This window comes from Mastigoproctus giganteus, chromosome 3, assembly GCF_048544385.1.
Source record: "Mastigoproctus giganteus isolate SK-2022 chromosome 3, ASM4854438v1, whole genome shotgun sequence".
Taxonomy (NCBI): Eukaryota; Metazoa; Arthropoda; class Arachnida; order Uropygi; family Thelyphonidae; genus Mastigoproctus; species Mastigoproctus giganteus.
The window spans coordinates 178,263,296-178,276,524 of NC_143577.1; the positions used below are offsets into that span (position 1 = coordinate 178,263,296).

A 13,229-nucleotide genomic window follows, 5' to 3' on the forward strand; every position below is an offset into this window, starting at 1 on the left:
TGAAATAAAACTTTATTAAAAAATACTGTAAGAATAAATACAATCTGTGGAAACTTAGGGAGCTGCATACATTCAATGTAGTAGCAACACAACACCTTAGAAAGATGTACAGATATGCCCAGATAATGGGGATTATAAGCAATGGCAGTAAACTCACTGTTGCAAACCAAATGGGAAACACTTCCCCAGTAGATGTTATTATTACTTATTCTCAGGTAGCATTGCTTATTTTACGTATAATGAGATGGGCAACTTGTTTTTTTTTTTTTATTAAAACCTCAAACACGGGAGGTATTAGAAGAACCTATAGTACTTAGTACTGTGCTTCGATTGGAGGTTGAGAAGATGAAAGAAGATATTTGTTGATATTAGACTTGAACTTCTGTAGACTGTAGTAATTTTCAGAAAATACATATGAAGGAAGGTAGTTCCAGAAAACGACAGTTGAATGAATAAACGAGGATGATGAAAAGTTGGTTCTGTGAGTTTGAAGTTGAACAGTAAATGGATGTTGACTGGTGGCAGCCACCTGTTTGGACTGTTTTGAAACAGAGAGCGGGAATTATACAAACCCATTCAGAAGAACAGTGCCCATGGAAGTATCTGTAGAAAAGGCATGCAGGAGAAACAGTACATCTATGACACAGAGAGTGCAGAGACTCTGTTAGAGATGAGTCATTAATTAACCTAACTGCCTTCTGAATGGAATCTAGAAGCCTGAGAGAGGTTTTGGGGGCACCGCCCCAGATGCGGCAACAATATTCCATGATAGGGCAGATTTGCGATTTGTACAGAGTGAACAGCTGTTTGGAAGAAAAGTAACTCTGAGAGCGAAAGAGAAAATCAAGTTTTTTCGATGCAGAGGAAGCAATATTCATAATGTGCTTGTGCCAAGACAGATTCGAAGTCAGGATAATCCCCAAGAGAGAGCTATATCATCTTGCATAGAAATCAGTGGGTCACCAAAGATAAGCATAGGAGCAGAAGAATCCTTATTACGAGATGTAAGACAAGACAGAGTTTTGGAAGGATTGAAATCAACTAAGTTGTCTTTGCCCCACTGGAGAATTACCTAGAGATCAGCATTTAAGGAATTGGTAGCTGATATTCGAGAAGCTGAAGCTGATTGAACAGGACAAGGAATTTCAAAATGGAAAGTGGAATGCAATGTGCTATCATTGGCAAAACTCTGGATAGGATTTCCGGTCAATGGAAGAAGGTCTTTAATATACAAGAGGAAAAGAGTGAGGGAAAGAAATGAACCTTAGGGGACACTAGCATTAGTAGAGAAGTTAGAAGACAGAGGGCCATTTACCATCACCCTCAGTAAGCAATCAGAGAGAAAACTGGATAACCAATTACAAAAAACAGTTGGCAAACTATAGGATAGAAGCTTGTTTAGAAGACCTTTATGCCAAACACGAATAAAAGCCTTGAGATGTCAAGAGCAACTGCTTGTGTTTCACCGAATTTTTCCATTGAATTTGTCCTTAAATGGGTAACATAAGCCAGAATATCACCAGTGGATCCATCCAGTAGTAAACTACCTAGAAACCTTCCGTCTGATCAACGATCAGACGGAAGGTTTCTAGGTAGTTTAAGATTTGGCGGTTAATTGATTTCTCCATTACTTTAGAAAGAGTAGAAATAATTGCAATGGGACGATAATTGGGAGGGATTTGTTACCCTTTTTAGGAACTGGCTGGATATGAACAAATTTCCAAGCTGAAGGAAAAACACCTTTGGAATAAGAAAGTGAAAAAAAGGTGGCAAAGAACAGGAGTAAGTTCAGGGGCACAGGTTTCGAGAACAAGTGGAGAAATACCATCAGGACCTGGAGCTTTCTTAGCATCAAGATTTGTCAAAAATCTTTCTGACATCCTTTTGACGGAAGACCACAGGAGGCATTGAATGGAGCATGTCGGGAATGGTGGGAGGTGTTTTACTAAGATCATTAATACATGAGTTGGAAGAAAAATGGGAAGCTAGCAGGTCAGCTTTATCTTTGGCTGAAGTGACAATAGAACCATCTGGTTTTGACAGAGGTGGGAGCAGAGACGGGCAAAAGTTGCGGCCAATAGCTTTGGCAAGAGACCAGAATGCTCGGCTACCATTAGGGCAAGAAGCAAGTTTTCTACTCTTAGCCTGCTCAAAATCTAGTTTGGATTGATTAATAACTGCTTTACAATTGTTGCGTGCTTTGGTGTAGACAGAAAATGAAACTGAAGAATTGGAAACACGCCAATTACGATATGCAACGTTCTTCCTCTTGAACAGCCTTAGCACATTTATTGGAAAACCAAGGTTTAGATAAAGGACAAGATTTTAAAGTGGTGTGTGTGTGTGTGTGTGTGTGTGTGGAATAAAGGATTGCATTCCTACAAGAATATGTGGACATGTGTATATGTAATGGACAGCACCTAGAACGTCTGTTCAACTCCGCCTCGTATCTCTCTGAAGAACAGTATCACTACAAATGGGCCAGATGTGTGTGTGTGACGTAGGTTTGTGTGTGTTGTGTCTGGCTGCTTGGCTACTCAGAAGCACCAGTCACCTGGACATATGATTCTGGGTACTCGTCCACACCACCGGAAGGTGGGCCAGTCCCAGTAAAACATGTACTGTCTCCAAAGAGTTGCTGATCCGCCTGGTGTTGCCAGAAGGTAGGCCAGGATCCTCTGGAGGCCCAATCCAGAGAGGGGAAAAGGGAGAGAAAAAAAAAGTTGCCCATGGTGCAGGTTATGAAGAAAAATAAAATAAATAAATAAAAAATAAATTAATTAAAAAAAACAGTAAAAAAATAAATTAATTAAATAAAAAAATACTAATAAATAAATAAAAGGGAAAAAACGAAATAATAAAATAAAAAAAACTAGATACTGATTAAAAAAAAAAGAATAATTGATAAAAATAAGTAGACAATATATAAGTCCATATCTAAGTGGTAATTTAAGCAGGGGGGAAAAAAATAATAAAAATAAACAAAAAATTATTTGGTGCGTTTGAGGAAGGGAAAAAAAAAAAAAAAAACAGCTGCACCGGATGAACTATCTCTAGGCAGAATGCGATGAAAAAATGAAAATAAATAATAATAATAAATAAAATAAATAAATAGTTAAATAAAAAATAATAAGGGAAAAAAAAGTTTTGCCCTGTGGACTATCAGTTCTTTGCATGAATTTTTCTAACGTGTCTTGCTTCAGCATGAGTTCACCTTCTGCACTCAAAGACTTCTGCAGCATAAGTCTGCAGCGCTGAGAGATTTTCTGTTGTTCGGAGTAGGATATTTGGTTAATGCTCAGTGATGTTTGGTATTGCCTATGTAAGAGTTATGTCTTCATACAGCGGACATTTTCACTGACACGATCTGAGCAAACGTTGACATCAGAAGTTTTGAAACAGTAATCCGACCAAGGAAAACAAGAAAAGAAATCTCGCAGGTCATCCCATTTTGCATTCTTGTAATGCCAAACAACACGAGTTTGGGAATAGCCATGAGATAAAGGCTCCACTGGAGAAGAGACAATCACCAAGTTGTGATCTGAGGTGCCTAAAGGACCACTCACTTCGACTGTATACTTAGAAGGGTTGTTTGTGAGAAAAAGATCAAGTGTTGTTCGCTTTATGGTTAGGATTGTCCGGTATTCTTGTAGGTAAATGAACAGTCTGTGCGAAGTCATTAGTAATTGCAAAAGCTTCATCATGTCGACCAGCTGGGATTGTGAACATTAAAATCACCAAGGAAAATTACCTCACTGTTAGGATAGTTGGACTGGAGAAAGTCAAGTTGGAAAGAAAGGAAGGCAGAGAGCTCAGAGTGATTAGTGGAGTTGGGAGAATGGTAGAGACAACAGATGAATTTGACAGAATGAGGTAGAGAGATTTTAAGCCAGAGAAGATTGAAAAGAGGAGATTACAAATTACCAAGCCTCTGACAGGGAATACCGGAACGGACACATACAAGTACTACCTTGGAGGCGAAAGGAATCATACAACGAATAATTTGGGCAACTGAGATGAGCAACAGTTGAATCAACCGATAACTTAGATTCTGTCAGAAAAAGTTCATTTCGTTTGGCAGACTGCAAGTGGAAATGAACATCTTTGAGATTAGAATTGAGACCGCGTATATTGGTGAAATGAACTAGGAATTGTTTGGGATGTTTAGAACTTTGCACAGATAAGCTTACTCTATTAGTTTGACAATTCATGGTGTATTCAGTAGTAAGAAAATGTGTGGGGGGCAAAACATGCTGTATGAAATTTTTGGATATGGCATATACATGGTAAGAATATACCCAATCCTTGACATAACGTGGCCTCCACAATCCCCCCCCCCCCCCCGCATACACACACTATTCGGACTCCCTCCAGTCACTATCTGGCAGAGTAGAGGTAGCAAGATTATACACTAGTTGATCCAGAAGCCTCTTAAAGAGTTACCAATATGTTCAGTCCAGTGTACTAACTAACAGCCGGCTTGCAAACACTGTTTTAGAGCTGTACCCTCGAAATGTAAGGAAGATTGGATCTCGCCATGATGCTCATCATAACCTCTAAAGTCCTCAGTCATACTGCATGATGGAAGAGATGGGAAAGGGTTGATCGGAACTTAGCTCTGGAGACTAAACATGGGTTACACCACTTGATGCCTCCAATAAGCAAAGTGGTGGTATTGCACCGGTTGATGAGAGTCACCTACCACCTAGAATCGCTGGTAACATAGAGGGCCGATACTAGGTGGTAGGTGACTCTCATAAACCGGTGCAATACCACCACTTTGCTGTGGTACCTCGCTGCACCTCGACCCCTGTTTACATTGGTCATGCACAACATGCTGTGGTTGTCACCCACAGTGTGCTTGTGAATGGAGGTTATACCCAGGATTACTAACAGTCCCACCATCATGAAGGTGCAAGCAGATGATCCGGACTTTGCTGAAATTTGGTCCACTTGACTTAAATGTCACCCAAATATCAGCGTGTACAGCTTGTCTGGCATATCTGAGAGAATTTCTGGGAAGACCATTGTGAAGGAATTTGCAATATGAGATGTTATGTAATGGTGCCACCGTATGACTTCAGTTGGTTTGCTGCATTAGAAATGATTCCATTGCGCTACCTTATGTGACAGGAAAGTTTCCCCACAGTCTGAGACTTTGTATCCCTAAATCTATAAGTATTAAGCTACACCCCCACTTGGCATCTCTCATATTGTGAAATTAATTCACAACTGGTTGTTAGCTGTTATACCACCTGGGTACCTTCCCACTCACTGAGAATAAGTAACAGTTATTTCTAATGCTAAGAAAGTATGAAAATGCTGAATTCCTTTGGAAAAATTTACTTCTTGGATCATGGTTGGCTTGGACAGAAATGGCAAATTTTAAAGTTATAAGCCTGCTACTTGGCCAACAACTTGGTTACCAAAAAAATGCTTTACTCTCTGTGTGAGTGGAATATCCGAGCAAGAAGTGAGCATTGGGAAAGAGTGTGGCCACCACCAGATATCAGTTTCGAAGAACATTAAAGATGGCCACTAGAAGAACAAAAGTACTGTTACCTCCTGTACATATAAAGCTAGGTTTAATGAAACAGTTCTTCCCATGACCTGAATAAAGGAGGAAATTTTTCCAAGTATGTTTGTGCTAAATCTCTGTCAAAAAAAAAAAAATCAAAGCTGGATTTTTTTTTTTTTTTTTTTTTTATGTGCGAACATCTTTGATGTTTGCACATCAAAATTTCAGCACCTACTAAATTTCGGACAGTAGTAAAACCAATTTGTCACGATTTTATGAAACTGAAATGATGTCAAACGACATCATTTCCAGAAACGGCGTCAGTTACTTTCCAGAAGTGATGTAATTTCCGCTCTTTTTGCATTTCCCATGGTTCGACCAGCGCAAAGAATCATGGGAAAGGCAAAAATAATGGAATGGGTAGAGGAGATCATGCAAAGGATCATGAGAGGTGATCTTCAATGTGCTCAGAGCTGTCATAAATCAGCTGGTTGCAGAAAAACGTTTATGATTCGGGGCATACCACTTAGGTGGCTTTGGACTAACCATTGCCACCCGTGGTAGAAGTTTCGTTTTGGTAACCAGAGAAATGAATATCTTGATAGCAGTGATCTTGGATGTGCTCAGAGCTGGCATAAACCAGCTGGAAAACATTTATGATCCAAGGCATACCACTTAGCGTTACCATCTTGCACTTGTACTTGTTGAGATCCTGAGCCAAGTCATAGTTTTGAAAGAATTTTATGTATGTATAGTGTTGTTTCTTGCAGATCTCGTTAGTGCTGCATGTGTAATTTGCGACAAAGCATGATCCAAGTGGTATGGTCTCTTCTCATATTTGACAAACCAATTCTCTTTCCATATGTCACACGATGAATGAAGAGAACATTCCTCTGGAATGTTCTCTTCATTCATCGTGTGACATATGGAAGGTTCTCTTCATTCATCTCTTCGTTGGACTTCCTCACCCTCTATCTCTATCGCTCGATCAGCCAAACAGTGGGAATGTAAACTACCACTGCGGTTCTTGTTAGCACTGCATGTGTGATTTGCTACAAAGAATGATAGGGTAACACGATCCAAGTGGTACGGTCTCTTCTTGTATTTGTCAAACCATTTCTCTTTCCATATGTCTCATGAATACTTTGGAAGATTCTCTTCGTTAGACTTCCTCACTCTCTGTCGCTCGATTGACCAAACAGGGGAATGCAAACTATCACCATAGAGCTCTCCAACATGGGCTGATGTAGCAACTACCAGGCAGCTTCTTGACTTGTAATCTCGATGCTGTTGAGCCTGTCAATTAGGCTGTTAGCCTAACCTGTTCCAAATGTTGATTCGATAGAGTGATCAGCGGACGTATGCATTTAACATTACATCATTCATATTAAATATTTCGGACTGAAGTATGACGCTAATGTCGCTAACATTGATTCTGTAGAGTAAGTAGTGGGTATGAGCATAAAATGTTACATCATTCATGATTTTGGTTCTAGCTGTTTGATTTTAAATCTGTTCTCATTTTCGTCAAAGATGTTTACACATAAAACATCTTTTGTGCATACATGGTACACACACAGTTTTTTTTATTTTATTTTTTATCTGAAATCTGCAAGTTGCTGCTAAGCTCTGTATTTGAAGAATCCATGAAACACATTGAAAGAGATGCCCGGACTGGCTTTAAAATAGTACATAACGTTTTGGGAAACAATAAACACAATAAACAGATTGAGATAGTTGTGAGTGATATGCTGGAGAAGTTCAGAAAAATAGACTGTAATATGATTGTTAAGGTACACATCTTGTACTCTAATCTCGAATAGTTTCCAGAAAATTTAAGTGGTTTAAGAGAAGATCAGGAAGGGGGTGGGATTCAATCAGGATGTAAAAGAAATGGATAAAGGGTATTGGGGGGGGTGGAATGTCAGTCTGATGGTTGACTACTGTTGGATGCTAAAAAAGAGGAATAGATACTAAAACTAGCTGGCTGAAAAAGTCAAAAAGGAGCAAATTTAACCCAGTCTAGTGTATAAGAAATTCATATTTGACTGTCTATGCTTGATATACCATTTGCTATTTCTGTTTTTACATATTTTTTGTGTAACCTTCCTTTATTTTTATATAAAATCAAAATAACCTATTTGTAATATCTATAAAAATATAAAATAAACTAGAAACACTTCACCATGAAAAATATTTACATTTGTTTTTATTTTTATTAGTAAAAATTTCTGATGTGATAGAGTTAATTTGAAGTAACTTGAAATTTTCATTAAAAATTTAGTTCGGATTCTGATGCAAGAGAGCAAACTTAAAGTTCAGATCAATGTTACTATCCCTTTAAGAGTAAATACCTGTATTATTGGCTGGTTGCATCATATGATTTACAACTGTCTTTTTTTTTTTTTTTTTTTTTGTTACTTTCAGCTAGACATGGCTAAAGTTTCAGTTTGAAATTATTTTGAATTATTTTCTCCTTTCTGTGTACATTCTTTTTTCTTTATGTTGCTACCATTTGTTGTACCTTCCACAATGTTAAGGGCCGGTTTCTGGATTATAAGTTTTTGCTCTGGTAAACAGAGAAGTTAAAAGCAATCAATGTTACCATCTAGATCCTTCTGGCTCCAGAATCTTCAAATCCCTTTGATCTCGAGAATTTGAGACTTATTATCAGTAAGTAATATATTTTGCTCAGTTGACACAGCTTTATATGCTGATAATTTCAGTATCTTTTGCCACTCAAAAAAAAAAGCAGCATGTGTACCTTGTATGCATGAAAGATGTTTTATTTTATGTGAAAACATCTATGTTGGCACTAGAGTAAAGCCGTTGAAATTTTCGAACAGTTTGATTGAAACTTACTTACTTACACTACTTAGAAGGTTGATTTTGATCAAAACCTTGAGAAGCAGATTTTATTAAAGTCTGCATTTTATTCTTGCATAATATTTCTACTCGCTGCTTACTCTACCGAATCAACGTTGGTGACTGAGTTGGCGTCATTTAGGAGGTGACATTATTTCCGTATCTTAGTATGAACTTACTCTACTGAATGAACTATTTACTGTACCGAATCAACGTTTAGTGACTGAGTTAGCCATTAGCGGCATTTAGGAAATGATGCCATTTGCATCATTTAAAATCTAACCGCCATCTAATAGGAAGTGACGTCAATTGTGTCATTTCTTCTTTACCAATCGATTTTACTCTAGTGTTGCCATAGATGTTTACACATCAAAAACAGTTGTGCCCATAGAGCATCACTTAACATGGCACTATCAGTAATGTTGCTGCATGGGCCAAAACAGTGACATCCAAATCTCTACATCCAAAACTTTAAGAGTCATCTCCTCCTCCTCCACCTCCACATGGTAAGTTGATTGATGCACTGGTGCATTTATTTTGAGCCTTGGTAAGATCTTGATTCTGTTATGGAGCAACTGTTTATAACTCTGAAGAACAGAGTGCATCTACGTATTGATCTGATACAGTAGTGTTCAAAATATCATCCTAGGAACATTCTGTACTTTCCCATTCCTGCGTCTTTATGCAGAGGCCCATGAATCACCATTGCATTTTCACAGAAAATCATTATTGTTGAGCTATGCTACCAAGATTAAATGATTTCCCAGTCACCCAGTATGGCAGACATTGTGTGCCAAATTTAGGAAAACCTCTAAATTAGCCTGACAATCAATCAAACGTCTAAATAGCCGACAATTAATTTACTAGCAGGCATACACCTTCAAGAACTCCTTCCTCTATGGCACATGGATTTCACCATGCCAGTTCTTTCGGCGCCTCCGTAGCCAGGTGGGAAGGAGCAGCAGTGCGTAACACACGCTTCTTGATTAGACCGAGGTTCGATCCCGTCACCACCAAATACGGAGGATGCGGAAAGGTCAGGGAATGACCACCGCATATTCCCGGAGCAATATGGCCTTAGTTGCTAATGCTCCGAATAACAAACAAACCTTGTCCATGCCAGTTCTTTCCCCTACCACTCTAGAGCTACCTTGGAGCACAATTCTTCCATCTTTGCAACCTACAGTCCCAAGTCTTGGGGAAACATCCTCCCTCAGAAAAACATTCAGCAGTTGATGTATTGTGCATTGCTCAGTTTCCTCACTACTTTTAGGTATATAGACAGGTGGCTCTGAAATTGATTTCAGAGTTGGTGTGGCAGCAGTTTTTCTAGGCTCTTCTAATAGAATGTAGTATCTATTGCTAATCTTCATGCAGTACAGATGGCCATAAGCCAAATAAAATGCCAGTCCTGTTATGAATGATTCTTATATACTTGGTGTATTTCATGCTCCACAATAAGAGGTTCATAGTGCTCACCCTCTCCTACAATAGATTCACATCTTCCAAAAGATGCAGTCACATGAGCTTATACTGTCATCATTAACATTAAGTAACTTAATGAGTACTTTTACTAATATTAAAGTGTTGTTAAGTTATTTAGGGGTTTAATGGTGCAAAAAGAGATGCTGATGCTATATTGCACCATTAATCAATACTTAAATCATACTTCTTCATGCCTGCTTGATCGCATATTTGATTTCCAGGATTGGAGGATTTGTTTAATTTGAAATAACTTTTTGAGGGTTTGATCTTGCTATATCTGTTGCCATTGCCCTTTGCAACTGTTCTTTTTTTATATATATATAATAAGGCAGTAATCAGTGTTTGGAACTCTGAAAGTTGAAATATTAGATGCATCTCCACTGAATGACCAGCCAGCTTGTCCCTGTTGATCCTCAAAACATCTTTCAAGACAGACAAATTCTTAGATTCTGCTGGATTCCTGGGCATAGAATATAGGGATTGACTGGAATGAGCTAGCTGGTCATTCAGCAGAGGATGCATCTAATATTTCAAATTTCACAGTTTCATATACTGATTATTATAAAAAAAACAGCTGCAAAGAGCAATGGCAACAGATATAGCAAGATCAACTCCTCAAAAAGTTATTTTAAATTTAACAACTCCTCCAATCCTTGAAATCAAATATTCAATCAAACAGGCATAAAGAAGTATGATTTAATAAGTATTGATGAATGATGCAATATAGCACCAGCATCTTTTTGTGCCATTAAAACCCTAAATAACAACAACTTAATGTTAGTAAAAGCAGTCATTCAGTTAATACTAATGATGAGTGTCAGCTCGTACCATTGCATCTTTTGGAAAGTACCCTGTCGGATATTGAGATCATCTCCTATGCTATTTGACACCTTCAACAGGAACAAGAAGTGTAATAAATTCTTTGTGAACGTGCAGTCAGTCTTCTTAAACAGTATAATATAGGTCCAGACCTGTGGAGTTTTGACATGGAATATAATCTTGAAAAATAGCAAGGACATAATTTCATAATTTCCAGGTGTTTAGTACTTATTTTATGAGTGCCGAGTACCATATAGATTATGCTAGGAACTGATTATCGTTAAAGAAAATCATTAGTAATTGTGCACAGGTGTTCTGCCTTGAGGCATTCAGCTCTCTTCACTCTGTGGATACACACAATCTCTTGACTTTTCTCCTGAGGCCAAGTGGTGTGATCCTCTTTGGTTAGGTGTATCCAGCAGCCCTCTAGTATTGTGACAGACACATCTGTGTGGTCATTTCGGTATTGTTCACCACCTGTAAAATTTAATTTCTAGGACCTTTTTGGACTTAGATGATTTTGTCATTTTGTGCTTTTATCCTTTTAATAGCCAACACTTGTGCTGAAGTTTTTTTACTTTGCTTGTAAACCTGCAGATAATTTTGTACTGGGGTATATAGTTTTCTGTACTTTTTTTTTTATCAAGGCAATGAAGGAATTTAAATATATATATATATAATTTTAAGCATTATTTGCTACTTACTTTGTTATCTTACTTATTTGTTCTTTCTTTCAGCCTTTATTATGATGAAGGAAGGCAGCCATTAACTAATACAATATGGAAACTTTTAAAAGAGAGTGTAAGTTTTTTTTAATTGTGATACTCAGCCATGTGCAATAAAATTAACCACTTGATTTGATGGAATATCTCATTTAAATTGGATGTGTGAAAATTTTCTATCAGCCAAAGAGTAAGTAATGGGTTATTGAAATAAACTTCTATCTGGTGTGGAAGCTAGTAGTTTTAATAAATTTAAGAAAGTATTGGAGAACTTGTTAGAGGGGATGTATAGAAGAGATGGATAGTTTTTTTTTTTTTTTGCCCGTGCTGTATAAGCTTGTTTCGTTTTATTATTATTATTATTAGTCATATGGTGCAAGGAAGCCTGAGGCTTATGCTGCACTAGCCAAAAAAAATTCCTGAGTTACTCTGAGAGAGAGAGAGGAATCAGGAATCATCAAGAAAGAGAATGATAATGATATCCAGCTCAGGACCCTGGGTGTGCCAAACCCATATTCACCAGATGTGAGTCCCTTGGGTTGTTTTGCATCACTAATACTAATTGTGTTGTAATGGAATATTTTATTTAGAACCTTATCCATTTATTTGTAAGTAATAGGAAACATCCTGATATACAGGGTGATTCACTACCAGTGCGACAAACTTGCAGGCGGTGTAGGGGGCACAAAGACGAATCGGAATCACATAGCATTGCAGGGGCCAAAATGCCTTCGTCATGCAGTAGAGGACGTTGAACGGGAGGTTGCGTGAACAGCAATCCCGCTGGAAGTCAGCATTTGCAAACCGGTTCCTGAGGCAATAGAATGAACGAGTATTCAAACGTTGAACTGGCCGACATGCACCTCGCATATGGAGCTGTGGACTGTAACGGGCGCGCCACTCTGCGCTTGTACCAGGAACGTTTCCCACACAGGCGTGCTCCTTATCATGCGATTTTCCCACGTGTGCACAGAAGGTTACATGAGACTGGTTGTTTCACGAGAGGTACCATGAATCGAGAGCGAATGACGAGGACGCCAGACAATGAGGAGAATGTCCTACGTCTTGCAGAAGGCAATCCGAGTACGAGTACTCGAGCGATAGACCAACGATTGGGTATTTCCCAATCCACTGTATGGAGGATACTGTCAACAAACCAAATGAGTTCATACCATCTGCAACGCGTCCAATCATTGAAGCCTGCGATTATCCACTCAAGAGGACTTTTGCTACTTGGTTTCTTCAACAGAAATGGTTCGCAAATGCTGACTTCCAGCGGGATCGCTGTTCACTCGACCTCCCGTTCAACGTCCTCTACCGTATGACAAAGGCATTTCGGACCCTGCAATGCTATGTGATTCCGATTCGTCTTTGTGCCCCCTACACCTCCTGCAAGTTTGTTGCACTGGTAGTGAATCACTCTGTATACAATATGAGTTGCTAAGAGGAATATGAACACTGACAAAAGTTTTGATGTTCATACTGAGGTTACTGAAGATATTTTGCCTATTTTTTGACAGCTACGTGGGTTTGTGATGTCCTGCATGAGCCATCTTATCAAGTAGCAAGATAAAGAAAGTATTGGAGAACTTGTTAGAGGGGATGTATAGAAGAGGTGGATAGTTTTTTTTTTGCCTGTGCTGTTATAAGCTTGTTTCTTTTTATTATTATTATTAGTCATATGGTGCAAGGAAGCCTGAAATAAATACAGTGGATTCCAGTTATTTGGGCCACCGGTTAATCGGGGCAGCCATTTATTTGGGGCAAATTTTAAAAAACAGAACCCAATCGAGAAAATAGCCAGAATTTACTTCGCTTAA

The 13,229-nt window shown here is 38.4% G+C and overlaps 1 protein-coding gene across 1 annotated transcript in view; it reads left to right on the forward strand.

The window, feature by feature from the left end:
* Nucleotides 1-13,229, forward strand: part of LOC150088439 (calmodulin-lysine N-methyltransferase) — a 410,297-nt gene that overhangs the window by 283,549 nt on the left and 113,519 nt on the right. The window contains exon 9 of the mRNA XM_090370776.1: nt 11,425-11,488. Coding sequence (XP_090226902.1) covers nt 11,425-11,488 — 64 coding nt within the window. The remainder of the gene's footprint in view (nt 1-11,424; nt 11,489-13,229) is intronic.